Raw genomic sequence first — 17,336 nt, forward strand, 5'->3', positions numbered from 1 at the left:
GTTTAAGTCTAATTAATTAATTCCCTTTGTTTCTTCTTCAACTTCTTATCAATCAAATTGATTTCTTGTGATTCCTAATCACGATTTCAACCATCGGATCGGTCAATACTTCTAGTGTGTGTGACCCCATAGGTTCTATTCTGACTGGTAGTGAGATATATTGTGATCTCTATCACTATATCATTGAAAACTCCTTTCAATGGGTTGGAACGATTCCAACTCAACTCATTAGGGTTTATCGATCATCAAGATAATCCCTATGAGTCCCACCATCCACCAGTGACACCTAGCAGCATGTAGTGGCTACCCAGCAGAATGGAATGATGAACCTCTAGGTGCAGTTAACATGTGATATAGTCCTACTATCGTGGATCCCTACAGGACGGAGGTCATGGACAACTCGTCAAACCCCATCGTCTGTCATATGTCAAGATTTATTCGTCTCGAGTTCGATAGTGAGAAACTCTTTCTCCACTGTGTATACTGCCCCGGCCGAGGTCTTACGAACTCAGTCTTATAAATCACATAGGATCTCTCCTTATCTATCAAGGTCGATAGATTCCATATAGGTGCATACCCTACTCCTACAGTGAACTTACTGCAGCCAATCTACACTGCATGGACCCATATGGCTAGGGACCATGTATGTGTGCAGTCAAACTACAATAACCCCACTGTGAGCAGCCGAAGCACCGCAGGTCAAAGGACCAGTCACACTACTGCAACATCAAGCAAGTCACTGACGAGTGGATAGACATCCAAGTGACTTCTTGTATTGGTCACGCTCAGTACCCTTGTTCTCTAACAAGCACCTGCACTATCACTTCAGTGTTCCTACACTGTGGACTCAAGTCTCGTCCATCCAGAAGGAGAGTGATCTGTGCACTGATCGGATCGATCACCGTCCTCGTGATGATCTTTTGATCAGGAGCATTTAGAAATTAATCACCAATGATACATGGCTCAAATTCTCAACTCTTGAGAATATGTATCATCATCTTATTAATTTCTTGGACGATTCATAGACACATAAACAATATGAATGAAAAGATGCCTTTTATTTATTCAATAATAAATAGTCAAGTACAAAATTATGTCCCTAGAATCAACAATGTGTCAGCCAAATTGGCTTCTAGGGCATACATCTAACAGTTTTATCTGCTCGCTCAGCAAGTCCAAGCTCTTACTGTGGCTGTTCAAAACCTCCAGCCGGTAGGAGCCTCATCCTTCGCTGAGCTCGACAAAAAAGTAGAGGAAGTGGGCGGCGAGTCCAGATGCTCCAAAGTCAAGTTGCAGAGTGCCATAAGGGGCACCACCGATTGAGGCGCAGATCTCCCTGGAGGTCCGGTAGGTACGCTCCCTTTGGTTTTGCGGAGTACACTCCCCTCATGTCCTTCCGGACAGAGATTCTTATGAAAATTGAGAGTCACGACTACCTCCGACCCCCACCGAAAATGCAACCGTCAGGGTTGCAGAAGCGCTCAGACAGATACTGCCGCTTCCACAGAGACCATGGTAATGACATGGAGGACTGCTACCAGCTCCGTGATAAGATTGAAGCGATTGTCCACAGAGGCCTACTGAGTCGATTTGTCCATGGCCAAGCTGACAGAATAGTGCTCGACGGACAGAGCCCGGAGCCATCCAACGGGCCTGATGATAATCGCTCCGATGCGGGCACCCTCAATACTGCCCCCTCCGCATCCCACACGTTCGTGGGCTTTGACTTCGGGGGGTAGGGACGAGGCTACGCCCCCATTAGTTCAGGTATGCTACAACCCCCGGACGGGATCTTAGCCCCTCTAGGTCAGAGTTTTTAAATTTTAGAATGTCTAAATTAATAAAGTTATCTTTTGAAATGTCTCTAAAGCATTTCCAAAGCTCCCTAATGGGCTCGACACACTCCGGCTGCCCTCGCGGCGCAAGCGATATATTGATGAATCAACAAAGTCGTCTCTCGAGTCCGGTCTCGGGATGCCCTGCAGCATCGACCGAGAGCCAAAGGGCCTCGTGACTGCAGGATCTATCAACAAAGTCTTTCCTCGAGCTTGGCTCGGGACGCCCTGCAATATTGATCGAGAGCCAAAAGGCCTCGCGACTAAAGGATTTATCGACAAAGTTGTCCCTCGAGCTTGGCTCGAGACGCCCTGCAGCATCGATCGAGAGCCAAAGGGGCTCGGAACTGCAGAATCTATCGACAAAGTCGTCCCTCGAGCTCGACTCGGGACGTCCTGCAGCATTGATCGAGAGTCAAAGGGCCTTGCGACTATAGGATTTATCGACAAAGTCGTCCCTCGAGTTCAGCTCGAGATGCCATGCAGCATCGATCGAGAGCCAAAGGGCCTCGCGACTGCAGGATTTATCGACAAAGTCGTCCTTCGAGCTTGGCTCGGAATGCCCTGCAGCATCGATCGAGAGCCAAAGAGCCTCGCGACTGCATGATTTATTGACAAAGTCGTCCCTCGAGCCCAGCTCGGGATGCCCTGTAGCATCGATCGAGAGCCAAAGGGCTTTGCAACTGCAGGATTTATCGACAAAGTCGTTTCTCGAGCCCGGCTCGGGACGCCCTGCAACATCGATTGAGAGCCAAAGGGCTTCGCGACTGTGGGATCTATCTACAAAGTGCACCTTCGATCTGAGTGTGAGGCGCCCTGTGCGTCAACAGGGAGTCGCTGAAGATTTCCCCCCGTCTGCAGTATTTTACAAAATGCGCCCTCAATTTGAGTGGGGGGCGCCCTGCGATATCAACGGGAAGCCGCTGAAGAGCTCCCCTCTTCCGCAGTATTCTATAAAGTGCGCCCCCGATCTGAGTGGGGGGCGCCCTGCGACGTCAACGGGGAGCCGCTGAAGAGCTCCTCCTATCCGCAGTATTCTACAAAGTCCGCCCCCGATCTGAGTGGGGGGCACCCTGCGACGTCAATAGAGAGCTGCTGAAGAGCTCCTCCCGTCCGCATTCTACAAAGTGCGGCCTCGATGTGAGTGGGGGGCACCCTGCGACGTCAATGGGGAGTCGCTAAAGAGCTCCCCTTGTCCGCAGTATCCTACAAAGTGCGCTCTCGAGCTGAGCGGGGAGCTCTCCACTATACCTATAAAGTCGTCCCTTGTAGCTCGGCTCGGGACGCCCCGCGTTGTGTCTATCGCAAGCCCAAGTGCTTCCGCGACCGCGGGTATTTGCCATGGCCGTGTCCCTTGAATTGAGTTCGGGACGCTCGATGTTATATCAGTCGTGAGCCCAAAGAATCTCCCCGGGCTACTACTAAGGGACGAATCGTCCAAGCTTGGACCTAAAAACTCGGCAATTGTGGAGTCTATCTACAAAGCTTTCGTCGGCCCTGCGGTGGTTAAGTTGTGAAGTAAAGATAGAGCTAATCCTTGAGCTATGCGATGCTGGTCCTAGTAACCAGGCACTAAGACTTAGGAGAGGCAAACTTAGCACATGGCGTTAGATTCCAAGGTGGAGAAGAAAATCCACTTCATTTTCACCAAAAGGCCAAGGGCTGATTACGGATAGCCGACCCTAAGGCCGGGCTAAATACAAAAGGCCTAAGTGACCTATTTACAAAAATAGAGAGAGACAAAGTGATTTAAAGGGAATCATCGGCTTGAACAAGTTTCTAGATCGGCCGCAGCGGCGACTTCCACGTCCTCGGTCATCACCCCCTCCGATATCTCGCCACAGCGTGACGACCCCCATCCTAGATCGTCACCCGCTCAGATGGCTCGCTTGACCCAACGAGCCCGGGCCTCCCGGACGACGTTCTTCCTGGCATCTGTAGGCGAAGATGGAGCATGTCAAGTAACGGGAGCCCTTCGTCACGCCGTTGATGAAGCTTTTTGATCTCTCCTCAGATCAAGCTCCATCCAACGCGACCACCCCATTGTGCCGGGCGACCACGGTGTTATTGCTGAAGACCATCCCTTCAATTTTTCAAGGTAGCGATGGCAGCCGGAGAAGGAGATAAATGAGGAAAAGGCCGAGTGCAAGTCCTGAGACTTCCATCAAAGGCCTTATATAGCCTACTCCAATGACTCAGAATGGGGCAACCAAATGCCTCACGCCCAAGATTCGCCACATGGCGTGCCTAGAAGCCTCCTCGGCGAATCTCCCCAAGCCATAATCTTGGGGACCGAGATAGTTATGAGAGTTATTTTGGAGGACGGGGCTCTGATGCCCAACTCCTCGCCTTCCCTCCAGCGACGCCTCGAGAAAGAGCACCGACACAAATCGCTGAGGGATTTCTATGGCCGCTGCCGCGCCGATCGACGAGACAGCTTAGGTCGTCTCTATTTCCGAGCCGGTATCAACCCTTGGGTGGACTTCTATTCTCGATCCGGTATCAACCCTCAGACGGACTTCTATTCTTGAGTAGGTGGCAACCCTCGAGCGGATTTCTACTCTCGAGCAGGTCTCGAGCTATTCCCGAGCTGGAATCAACTCTCAAACGGAATTCTATTCTCGAGCTGGTGGCAACCCTCGAGCGGATTTCTACTCTCGAGCAGGTCTCGAGCTATTCCCAAGCTAGAATCAACTCTCGGGTGGAATTCTATTCTTGAGCTGGTGGCAACCCTCGAGCGGATTTCTACTCTCGAGCAGGTCTCGAGCTATTTCTGAGCTGGAATCAACCCTCGGGCGGAATTATGTTCTTGAGCTAATCTCGAGCAAGGTTTTCTTATTTACCGACATCACTTTTTTGAATCGGGCCTAAGGTGGTCTGCGATGTCGAACAAAGAGCCATAAGCTCATTTTATTGAAGGATTATCTCCAAGATGAAAGCGGATGCCGAGCATAAGGACTTTGGCAAATCTCCAAAACGGCTCCTGCTATGTAAGACAGGCTCAGACTTGAGCTGCGAAGTTCGGTTCTTTGACAACCGAACGCAAAGCAGGACGAGCTCAAATGATCAGCCAGATTCTAAAGGCAAAGCAAAAGAAGCTCAAACATGACCAAAGGTACTAAGTACTGAAAGTAAATGTATATTTTATTTATGTTAAAAAGAGGCCAAGGGCGAAATACAAGAAAGCCGGACCTTGAGATTGTGCCAAATACAAAAGGTCCAGGCGGACGACCTTACAAAACTAAAAACTAGTCAACCTAGACGACCTCCACGTCGGCATCAGGGGCGGCTTCCGTTCCATCAGCAGCATCAGGGCCTGCGCTGGCCTCGCAGGCGACTTTAGCTCCGACGCCGGCATCAGGAATGGCTTCTATGCCGTTCCAACGCAACTTCAGGGACGACCTTGGGCCCAGCTCCCCTGATAGCCTCGGCAGCACCCCCGACAGCCTCGGCAGCTTCGTCTAGATTTGGCTGGAGGCTACTAAGGTTGGATCCAGGGAAAAGTCGCTAGACTTGATCGCAACAATTTTCAAAATCCTGGACCATTGCCGTAGTAGCTCCCTCCGCCATCTCGTCGAGATACTCCAACCGACAGAATTTCTCAACAGCCTTGTGGGCAGACTTCTCCAAAAGGCTTTCGAGCCGCCCGATCTTCAGCCTCAATTCCTCGACCTCATTCTGAAGACGGGTCAGAGTAGCCTCAAGCCCGAAAATATGACCCGCGGCAGACGAGCGAGCCTGGGAGTGCTCGGCCTCCATTCCTCGTATCTGGGCGAGCTTGTTTTCTAGTAGGGTCTCAACGGCCCGTACCTTCTTCTTGGCACTCCGAAGCTGTTGCTTCACGACCGCGGCTCTCACCACGATCATGTGCCGCTGCTGCTCAACCAGTGCTGCCCGCTCCTCAGCCTCCTGTCCTTGGAGCTCAGCACGCTCCACCCTCGGCCGTAGCGCCCTTACTTCCTCCCGGTAGGTGAGCATGCTAGACATCAGCATGTCAACCATGTGGAGAGACTAGCACAAAAGATGAATTTAGTGGAGACACTCGCAAAGAAACTGAGAAGCAGAAGGGCTGCGCTACTCACCCGAACACTGTTTGAGTAAACGCAACAGACAAAGTTGTCGAAGTTCTCCTCTATTAAAGCTCGATCGCGCGGGAGCATAATGCTACGCACGAGCTCGCGAGCAACGTCATCAGACTCAAGGCCCGAGGCTCCCTCGGATATGCGACACTGATGCTGCAATTGCCCTATCTCGGACTCAGGAGAAATGAAGTCGGCCCCAGTCGACATCGGAACCTGAGGAGGAATCAAAATTCCTGTTGAGATCGGAGCCTCGGGAAAAGCTGTGACCTCAACAAGAGTCGGGCCCACGAAAGAAGTCAGAAGCTCAGACCCGCTCCCCAATTCGGGACCTGATTCAGGTAGCTGGATAGCATCTCCGGCCTCCGAGACTTGGCCGATTGACACGGCCGCCACTGAACTAGAAGGGCTCCCCTTTTCTGCCAATAAGGGCATCTCGGCTACCGCCGTAAGAGCTTGATCGGATCCGGCTTGACCGAGGGCGACAACCTCAATTGCCCCAAGCTCACTCCACTCAATCCCTGAGCCGGAGCTAACCCTGGTCTTCTTCATCCTTCTCTCGGGCTAAGCCCCCTCCGAGGTGGCCATCCTCTTCCTATACTTGGCTATCAATGTTTTGGCGTTGAAGATCATTTCTGCAACATCTGATGGCAAAAGCTTTGTTAGGACCCAGCATGGGGAGAAAAAAGGGTAACTAAGTTACTCTTACCTTCGGGGCGCGTCGGGCTCAGGCCAAGATTTACCAAAGCCTCCTCGCTGAGCAGGTTAGAGAGCCGTGGAGTTTTTCCTAGCCCGAGCAAACTATCTAGAATGCCCTGTTCGGACTGCGACAACTGTGGGAGCCTGTTATTCGTCGAGGCCAGCGAAAAACTCCAGGTCGGATTAAACCCCCACGACCGCTCGGAGAAAATAAGAAAAAACTTGTCCTTCCACCCATGAATAGAGGTAGGAATACCTCTGAAAAGCTTACGGCCTCCTTGAAGAAAAAAGTACCACCATTCTTTGTCTGCGGAGTTGCCCTTTAATATAAAGCAACTTCTGAAGACGTTTACTGAGGGGGACAGACCATGCGCAAAGCAAAGGGCGAGGAAACCAATTATCATCCTCGAATTCGGGGCGAGTTGTGCAGGCACAAGACGGTAAGCCGTCAGAAGCTCTCCCATGAACCCGTGCAGAGGGAATCTCAGCCCAACTCGGAGCGTCTCTATGTACACTCCGACCCAACTTTCAGGAGGGTTGATAACTCGCCTACCGAGGTTCGAGAGCTCAAGAACAAACTCCGAGGGAATGAAGAATTGGGTATGAACCGCGCCCAAGTCTTCATCACTCAAGAATGAGCCGGTCCCATGTGGGCCCAGGCCTGCCTCGAGTTCAGTTTCCCCCACACCAGAAGAAGTCTGAGCTCGGGACAAACCTGTCCCGAACATCAGGATCCTCATAGGTGAACTCATTGCCTTGTTCTCAGAAATATAAAGAGGAGAAAAGATGAGACTCTCCGAGCGATCGAGAGAAGGATAACATGCCTACCCGAAGAGCTCGCCGAAGAAGATGATCGAGGAGAAGCGGGACAATCGCTGGAGATTACGAATAGCGTTCAATACAATAGTTGACAAGAAGCTCCCAGAACACCCAAGAAAATGCTTGAACACCACGATAATGGCAGCCAGGAAGAAAAGAAGTGGAGGCAGAAAGGATCAAATAGCGATCCTAGGGCCTTCTCCAGGCCTTATATAGCACACTACAACGGTTTTAATCAGATAACCCAAGCAATCAGACGAGCCGAGTCCCGCCACATGGTAGGCCTCGAAATGGCCTCAACAAATCTTTCCGGATTGCAGCACTCAATGCGGATCATTATGGACGGTGCTCCGAAGATCGGAATATTAATAACTAGCCTTTTGTGTTCCATCGGGCGAAACGCTTCGAAGAATGGAGCATTAATGGCCGGCTTCTCATGTTCCATCAGGCAGGGCGCTTCAGGGGATGAGGCATTAATAGTCACCCCTCTCCATTCCATCCAGCAACCTCTTTGGAAAAGAATGCACACATGGGACATAAGAAAGTCTCCATGACGGACCCTGCCTAGGGTGACGTGGCAGCTCAAGCCACCTAAGCTCGGCTCTAAAAGCCCGACTCAAATCTCTCGGTTATGAAAGATGCCAAATCTCCCCTACTCAGCGTGCGCGTCTTCACAAGCGCCGGGCTACACCGCTGGACGACCAGTAATTCGACTACTTCCTTCGCCCGAGCTAGAGAGCAACTTGGCCTCAAAAGTCGGAGCGCAAATGATGGGAGGTAAAATGGATCGTCCAGCCCATAACAAAAGGGCCACCCAATTTTGGCCCAACAGACACCAACGCTGACTAGACGAGTTCTCAATCCAGCCCAGAATTAGCCCGACCTCGAACTTTGCCGAAAGCTCCTCCAGCCTCAGATATTCGCTGATGCGCCCCGGCCAAGCTTGGGGCGCCCTCCTTGTTCGCCGACACGCCCCGACCAAGCTCGGAGCACCCTCTCCTATTACACGCCCCAACCTCTGAGCTCGGAGCGCTTCGCCGGACACACCTCGGCATCCGTCAAGCCGACCTCGCCAAATGCATGATGTGATTTCTTAACAAGTTCAGCCTTGCTGATGGCCGTACCCATGTGAGTGCCCACGCCCTCCTACGTGGCCGTATATCACAACACCACTAGCCACGCTTTACTAGCTGGCCCACGGCTGTCCAAGGATGGCGCTATGCTACTCCGGCCCTACCCTGCTACGACTGTCAACACCTTATCGTTTCCAAGAACGAATTTCACCGCGTGCCACAAGTAAGCTCTGGCTGCGTGCTACTCCCTCTCATAATGGAAACGAGCCATACCTCCGCTACTTGAATACCCCTACCGGGACTATAAAAATCTCCGACAGGTAATATTGAGGGGACTTTTGGCTGGACCTTCTAAGTTTCGCTCTAACTTTATTGTCGGAGAGCCCTCACCGGAAACACTGGTGAGGCTTTGTGCAGGTAACCCAGTCTGTCACGGGAGGTGGCTCCCCTTGTCTTCCTCCGTGCTCCGGCAGCTCCCCCGACTCCTTCGGCATGGTCACCCTCGGGCTAGATTTGAACCACAACAAGGCTCCTAAAATCATGAAGTATGGGAGAGAATAATCTCCTCGTCAGAGTATGTGAGAAGGAAACACAGTCAGAAAGATCTTGGAGACTTTCTCCGTTGACAACCGATGGTTTTTTCTCCTTGGAACCTTTCTAGATATTTAAATGGAAGTGACTAGTTGCATAATGATCTACCATGATCAAGACATTCTCTCCTGAATCATGAGTCGTTAGGGGTGCAAATGGGTCGGGTTGGGTCATGAGTGACTCCGACCCAATTTGGTTTCTTGTTCGGATTCTAATTTTGGACTTAGATCCAACTCAATAGAAGATCGGGTCGGGTTCACCGCTACAACTTTTGACTCAACGGATCATTTGGGTTAGGTCGGGTCTATGTATAATTCGGGTTAGATCCGGTTCGGGTCAACCCATCTATGGTTTCAGAACTTATTTGTACGCCCACAAACTGTAGCCCACGGGCCCAAATAATTTTACAGATTCGGTCGGATCGGGTTGTAGAATTGAAAATCCAAAATAATCCAAATTTTAAATGGGTCGGGTCGGGTCGGGTCTGAATTTAGTAAATTCAAACCCGATCCAAAAAATGGAATGGGTCCAATATTTATGATGCGATCCGACCCTATAGGTTCTTTAAAACGGGTTGGGTCGGGCTACGGGTCAACCCGACCCATTTGCAGCTTTATGAGTCTTTCCTTTAGCTCGTCTCTATATGAGCTTTATGTTGATTTATTTTCTTTTTCTTAAACAAAGTTTTTTTTTAAAAAAAAATTCATGCACAATCGTCTCAAGTGTTTGTGTGCTTTTAAGTATACTATATATACTTGTATGCCAAATGGAGTCCTAACTCTCTAAGATTGAGAGTGTCAAATAAACAAACTTGACCACACCTTGTTGTTGACGAATCTTTATCACCGATCAGAAAGAGATGCATTTCTTTCTAGATGTGAATCAAATGAATATAAATATAAATGTTTGGTAGCCATAAATATATTAATCTTTTTTAAATGAATACCTTTTTTTTTAGATAATGATAAGCAAATTTTTTGTAAATATTAGATAATATATATATTGCTTTCTATCAAAACAAGATAAATCCTAGGTTTGCATTAGAAGCTGCACTCTTCAGGAGCTGTATGTAATACTAATGCATCTGTCTCATTGTGAGTTTGAGCGGATCCATAGCTAGCAGAGAACGTATATTCTTGCAGGCCCCCTCATGAAATTGAAAAATTATACAGTTATACTCTATACTGTATGCACCATGTGGCCATGCATACTACTAATCATCGAGATGCATTAGTAGATTTCATTCATCATGCGTTCGTCTCAGCGACAGGCGCGCTCCTTTCGTGCACACAATGCAGGAATATAATTTTTGCATGAAGCCAGCTACAGCTAGCCAACCTTTTCTGCCGACTTCAGCTAAAGCATGAAACGACCGACTTGGCTGACTTAAGAAGGGGTGGAAGTAGTTGAACTTTGGAAAGAGGCCCCCTCAATTTTGCTCTGCCACCGATTTTCCCACCTTCCGAGCACATCAACTGTTGGAAGAAAGTGATTTCTACCTCCAACTATCAGGCCAAGTTCTGGGAGGCGTCGATGACCTTTGGGGCTCCTCTTCCACCACCCTTTCCGAACTCTTACGCTGCCCTGATGTGTTGGTTTCATCATGAAAAGTCGGGGGTTTCACACAGCCTTGTAGCGGGCTGGGTCTACCTACAAGGCGACAAGAGTGACCTCCACTTCACGGCAAAATATGGTCAAGTGGGCACATCAATTTCGAGAGGGACTTCCCCAAGCGGTGCCATCTTCCAATCAGAGCAGTATCCTCTTCGTTCCCTCGATGACTTGGTGATAGACTTCCCATAGTATCTACGGAGAGATATTTTGAACCTTTAGTGCTGCTTCTCCGTGGTGATCAAGCTCAACCATAGTTTTAGGGAGCTGTAAGTGGCATTATTCTTTTGAGGGCAGTGATATTATGAGGAACGACTTCATCGATGCCCACCTGAATTCTTGGACTTCCGGGGTCCTGCCACCTGAGAACATTACCCTTAACCCCTGCCGTACGTAGCCCGTAGTTTCTTAGGCATGAGATTTGTGGATTGATATGTCGTAGTTCTTAATTTGCTTAACGAAGTTGGATGTAGAAGATGCCAACTTGTAAAGTTCTTGGAGGTTGCAGCAAGTGGCTTGGGATGAATCTCGTTTTTACCAGTATTTGGAGGGTTAAAGAAATTTAGGAGAGAGCCATCCATTATGGTGCAGCTCATGACCCATGAGCTTCTCTATCAACGAAAAAGAAAAAAAGAAGAAGAAGTTGGATGTAAGGTACGTACGATCCCCATAGAGTAACCAGAGGTGCGGATTAGTTCTCTCTTCTCTTCTTAATTCATTCGTTCTCCCTTTCCCACGAACAGTGATGCAATGCATGAGGACATAAGCTGCTCGCTTATAATCAAAACCAAGATCAGATCCTCTTTGGTCCAAAATCTACACTGTTGAATTTTTTCACTTGAAAACCTGTGGAACTTCGCTTGAAAGGGCAGTGGTAGAAGGAACAAGAGGACACGTATGAATCCCTATATGTAACGTATCGTTCACAGGGGTACAGAGAGCTAAGAGGTTGACCTTTGTGCACTGTTGACTTTCTATGGCCCCTACTTCTATTAATAGAACAAGTTCATATCAAGCACGAAACCATTCTAAAAAGCGGTGGTCCAATTTAATTAAGACTTTTTCGTTTCTAAGATCTCTAATTGAATCGATCATTAGATTGTTCAATTTCAAATGAACGATCCAATCAAAGATTTGATGATTCAACTCAAGCACCCACAGGAATTTTTACTCAATGGACTTTTCAGAATTACTCATATCCAGATATATAGTTATTTTTAAACTTTTAATTTTTTATTTCATATTTTTAAAAATTTTTTCTATATATTGTTTAATCGTTTTATGGCCCCTCCGATTTCCATTAGCGGAAGTCTCCATCCTTTTGTTAAAAAAAATTAATTTAGCTGTAAAGTGTTGGTCATGGGCCCACAGTTGTAGGCACAGGCCAAGCCTGGTTCACGTGGTTGACGAGAAGGTTCGCTTCGTTACGTCCTTCCGCTTTCCGTGCGACCGTAGAAACTCTCGCCGTAGGGAGGGAGGTCTAATTTCTCTACGAGGTGACGACATCTAATATCATGCAACGGCAGCGGGTTTGAATTGAGGAACACTTTTCCTCCTCCTTGCTCTATATATTCTTTTTCTTTTTCTTTGTTTCTAGCTCTATATATTCGTAAGCAAACTAAACCATATCAAGCCTCCCATGTATGGTTCCTTTTCTTTCTACTCGAGTTTCATCATCTCCCAACTAATTCCATCTTTTTTTTTTTCCTAGTGACACATTTCTTTGCTTAATTTCAATCATGGCGTCGCTCGAATTCACCTCTACATGGGCCGTCGCGACCGTTTGCTTAGCACTGATCAGCGTCGGCATCCTTGTAGAACATGGCTTCCATCATCTAGCTAAGGTATGACATCCGACTGAATACATTCATTTCATTTGATCACTGCTTTTTTGCTCCATTTAATGATGACGGATGCCTAACCAGTGTCTCAAAAAGAGGAGGAGGAAGTCATTAATCCAAGCTCTTTCCCGGATAGAATCAGGTAGAGAGGAGATATTGTTGATTCATCGTTCTTCTTTGCCTATTTCCTTTTGCTTGGTTCTTGATAGGCTTGTCGGTTTTAGAGCTGATGCAGTTAGGCTTTGTATCTTTGCTGCTGACTGTTGCACAACAACCGATCTCGAAGATTTGCATACCAACGAGCCTAGGAGACACATTCCTTCCATGTAAGGATGCCCCTTCGAGCAATGCCGCAGCTACGAACTCGGCCTCGGCCTTGGAGGGATCCCCGTGCCAAGAGGAGGTAAGACGGATGGGAAAAATCTTACGGAATAATGGAAAGTACTGCTAGAGTTTGGCAGGGAAGTGCTAAGGTTGTGATGTTGGTTGGCTAGGGGAAGGTATCTCTGGTCTCTAGTGGAGGCATCAATGAGCTCCAGACGTTGATCTTTTCCTTAGCCCTCTCTCATGTACTCTCTTGCCTACTGACCATGGCCTTGGGATCGGCCAAGGTGAGTCCATCAACCGAGTCTGGTGCTCTTTTTTTTTTTCTGTTTTTCTTTTAAGAGAATTATGGTGGAAGGGGAGATACTATTAATGATATTAGAGAAATGATGTGAGAACTACCAAGATTAGATATTTGGGAAAATGAATGAAGGATGCCGGCATTGGCCGGCAACAGTACCCAGTTTGGCAAATGCTCATTGGATCTTAACTGCTTGCTTTTCTCGTGGTTCCATTGATTTCTGAAGAAAATTAAGTCCCATGTCTCTCTCAAAACCAAAAGGCCACGGCAATGTCGACAAACAAAGTCCCCAGTTCGGAAAACAGATGTACGGTCAACAGTGGAACATGTGAAAGGAGAAGCTTCCGCGCGCTGTTTCACATTTCAAACGTCTAATAGAAAGCTTTTGCTGTTGCCAATTGTTCAGATGAAGAAATGGGAGTCTTGGGAAGAAGAAACACGAAGCCTCGAGTATCAAGTTTCTTATGGTAATTAAGTTTACGTTCTGGACTTCCTCTATATGATTCACTTTAAAAAAAAAAGACTACTGCCTCTAAATTATTGACGTTGATCCCAATTTCATACTGTTACTAGCTATAGTGACAACCAATTGATTATGATCACTTTACTGCACGAAGTCAGCTTGTGCCTCTCTTCTTCTCTCCATCCTTCAATATTGCACAATGAGAGACCTTCTAATTTGTTGTTATTTCTAGTCTCATTCTTTCCTGCTGTGGCTCGATAAAACTGCTTAATTAGATTCACGAAGATTTAAGCTCAGGCGCCAAACAAGCTTTGGAAGGCGGCATTTGAGATTTTGGAGCAATCACAGATTGCTTCGTTGGCCTGTGAGATTTCTTCTTCTTCTTCTTCCTGCCAAGACATAGGCTACAAACTGCATGCTCTAGAGATTAACCGAGTTGTTGTGTTAATTTGCAGGTCTGCTTCCTCCGGCAGTTTATGGGATCAGTCAGCAAAGCCGACTATTTTGCACTCCGTCGTGGATTTATGGCTGTAACCCTTGCATTCTAATCTAAATAAATATGCCAACTTTTTCATAGTTCCTTGTATTGTTGTATTGTGTCTTGTTTTTTTGATGTTAGATTGTATTGTGTCTCGTTCATCAGGCCCATTTTTCTAAAAAGAGCAAGTTTAATTTTCACAAGTTTCTTAAGAGAGCATTGGATGAGGACATTGTCATGGTGGTGGGAACGAGGTAATATTCCTATCCATAATGTATTTCTGCCATGGTTGGTTCCAATCTTCCATACGTAGCAAGCTAATAAGCCCTGCCATTCTATTTGCAGTGTTTGGGTCTGGACATTTGCATTTCTTTTCATCTTCTTTAATGCTCGGAGTAATCTCTCTCTCTCTCTCTCTCTCAAGAATGGTTCTATCAAGTGCACCAATTTTTTTGAGGAATGCTTCTATTCATGGTGTCAAACCATCTTGATGGCATACAGGATGGTCTCAAAATGATTTAATGATTGCTGTTACGAAGCTCACCTTTCAAATTCTCACTGCTCTTTTTTTTTTATATGTACATCTGTATATATAATTTTTGGTAAACAGGTTTCTATAACTATTTTTGGCTGCCCTTTATTCCCCTAGTGGTAAGTAACCGGCTCTCTTCTCTGATAAGAAGCCCTTGTGAAAAGAAAGATAGCATTCCTTTCCACTCCCGATGCAGGTACTTCTGGCCGTGGGAACAAAGCTGGAAGATATCATCACTATAATGTGTCTGGAAAGCAGTGAACAGTCTGCTGTTGTGGTAGGATCCTTGCTGGTGAAGCCCAAAAACGATCTCTTCTGGTTTGGCCGCCCTCAGTTGGTTCTCCATCTCATCCATTTCATCCTATTTCAAGTTAGTCCTCGTTCACAATCTTGTCGAGCCATTCCATCTTTTACTGATGGTGATCTTCTGGTTGCGATGCTTACAAAAAGAGTTTATTGAGCCTTCGCAGAATTCCTTTCAGCTGGCGTTCTTTGCATGGACATGGGTAAGGGCCGGTGTCTTCATCCTCCTAACATTTTGTTGAAAGCTTTAACGTACCTAACTTCTTCGATTAAACAGTACAAGTTTGGATGGAGATCTTGCTTTCACAGAGAGAATGTCGACATCGTCCTAACCATAATCATCGGGATACTAGTTCAATTCTTATGTGGTTATGTAGCCCTGCCTCTATATGCATTAGTCTCACAGGTAAATTTCTGTTTCTGCACATGAAATGTTAATGCAAATCATTCAAGAAATGTGTTAACCTGGTTATGTTTGGATTAGATGGGTACGTTGATGCGCAAAGCAGTGTTCACCGAACGCGTCGTTAGGGGTCTGAAGAACTGGCACAAGATTGCAAGCCAAAATTTGGCACCCCAAGCATCTGGATCGCCTAATCCGACTGCTCGATCAAGCTCTCACAGTATTGACAATGCCTCCCCTACGGTGCCCTCACCATTAGAAGCTGATGCGCATGAAGCTAGCTTCCTTGAGTTTGTTAGCAGACAAAGGGGCACAGGGCTTGTGGGGGAGATAGTGGAAGAAGAGATCATACCTGGTACCAGCAATAGGGTAGCTTATGATGGTGAGATCTCTTTTCAGTGGTTGAATGAGAGAGAGAATTAGTTGGGAGGGTGTTTTTGTTGTTAAAGAGCTTCTTGAGCTCGGTGATCCTCTAAATTTCACAATTTAGTTGATTAGACATATTGGTTAACCTTAGCATCATATCTGAAATATTCCTTTGTACATAAAGAATATATTAGACCTTGACTCAATTGGCTTGTAACTTATCAGTTGTGGACTTATACCTTACTGCTTATACATAAGAAGGGAAGCAGTCTTTGCAAATCCATCTGATTGATGCATCAACCGCTCAAACATCTGCTAGGAAAGAATACATGCAGTCCCTGGATCAACATTTCAGGGACTTGAACCAAGACAGCCAACCAATGAATCTATCGACTCGGGATTTTATCAAAATAAACCGAAAGGAGCATGAAGAGATCATTTTTTAAGTTGTTGGAGAGATTTGATACTAAAAGCACTCTGAACTGAAAGCACCAACTCTGAAAGTAGCATGAATGATTACAATATTCATTTCATAGCGTTACAAGTGGTACAGAAAAAGACAAAACTACCATATTGAAATTATGTCATATAACTTTAACGTCTCTTAATAAATTTGGGTGGATTTTTCCACCCTTCAAGCCAAAAAAAAGAAAAAGCTCTCTTCTTTTTCTTGATGATGCTATGATGATGGAAGTACTGATGTATACCTTTCTTTCACGATCGATGAACAGTGGCAATCTGACACCATTTTGTCTGGTTTAATATTCCCATGTGAATTTTCAGCGTTGACCCTTTCGCCACGGATGCTTCTCAACCAACCAACACAGAAACCTTGACTCTTCTATAAAAAAATAAAAAAGATCATAAGAATGATGCAAGAACAAAGCCATGAAAAGAGAGAGCAAAAGCGGATCATGAGCACATGACCAATTTTAATGAAGGTGGCATGAGGTGACATGATGAGAAATCATCCATATTCAAAGCAAAAACCAGGTTTTCCATCATCCAGTGCAACTAGACCGCATATAGTTTCGCAAAGCATGGAAGCATCTAGTCTGGCTCAACCCACTCAGCCTTCAAGACATCTAATACAGGTGTTAATTCTATTTTTCAACATGTTATTAAAGTCACCGATCACATAACTTTCCGTGTCCTCTGTTCTGCTTTCTCTATGGTTGTTATCGCTCGTAGATCTTCTGTTTCACCTGCCTTATTTGGGGCGTAGCCAGGGCTTCGGCCTCGGCGGCTTTCAAAGTCTTTTTTTCTCATCGAGATCTTGATACCACGAGGACCTGCCCGTGTCCAACGTCCCTATCGATCCGACGAAGAAGAAACCCCTCCCATGTGTCTACATCGCTGCATCCTCCGCCGCTCGCCGTCCATGGCCACTCCACCTCCCTCGTCATCCTCGGCACCTTCCTCCTCTGGTTCGGCTGGTATGGATTCAACCCGGGTTCCTTCATCAACATCGGCAAGATCGGTCCATCTACGAGCACTGGTCCGCCGTTGGCCGAACCGCTGTAACCACCAGCGCGCTCCCCACGGCGGAGAAGAATTCTCTTGCAACCAAAGCTGCTTCTTTGTCTGAATAGTTGTCCACAGAACGGGCCCGCATTCT

General features: G+C 47.0%; 1 protein-coding gene across 1 annotated transcript; it reads left to right on the forward strand.

Moving 5' to 3' along the window:
• Positions 1-12,434: 12,434 nt before the first annotated feature.
• Positions 12,435-15,970, forward strand: LOC103720249 (MLO-like protein 2). The gene is made up of 14 exons (XM_026809664.2): positions 12,435-12,551; positions 12,633-12,690; positions 12,773-12,951; positions 13,043-13,159; positions 13,580-13,640; positions 13,912-14,000; positions 14,092-14,166; positions 14,280-14,368; positions 14,460-14,509; positions 14,725-14,765; positions 14,843-15,016; positions 15,117-15,152; positions 15,227-15,355; positions 15,434-15,970. The coding sequence occupies exons 1-14, from the start codon at positions 12,447-12,449 to the stop codon at positions 15,773-15,775; spliced, it is 1,545 nt and encodes a 514-aa protein (XP_026665465.1). The 5' UTR covers positions 12,435-12,446; the 3' UTR covers positions 15,776-15,970.
• The last annotated feature ends 1,366 nt before the right edge of the window (positions 15,971-17,336 follow it).

Source organism: Phoenix dactylifera, chromosome 4, assembly GCF_009389715.1.
Source record: "Phoenix dactylifera cultivar Barhee BC4 chromosome 4, palm_55x_up_171113_PBpolish2nd_filt_p, whole genome shotgun sequence".
Lineage (NCBI taxonomy): Eukaryota > Viridiplantae > Streptophyta > Magnoliopsida > Arecales > Arecaceae > Phoenix > Phoenix dactylifera.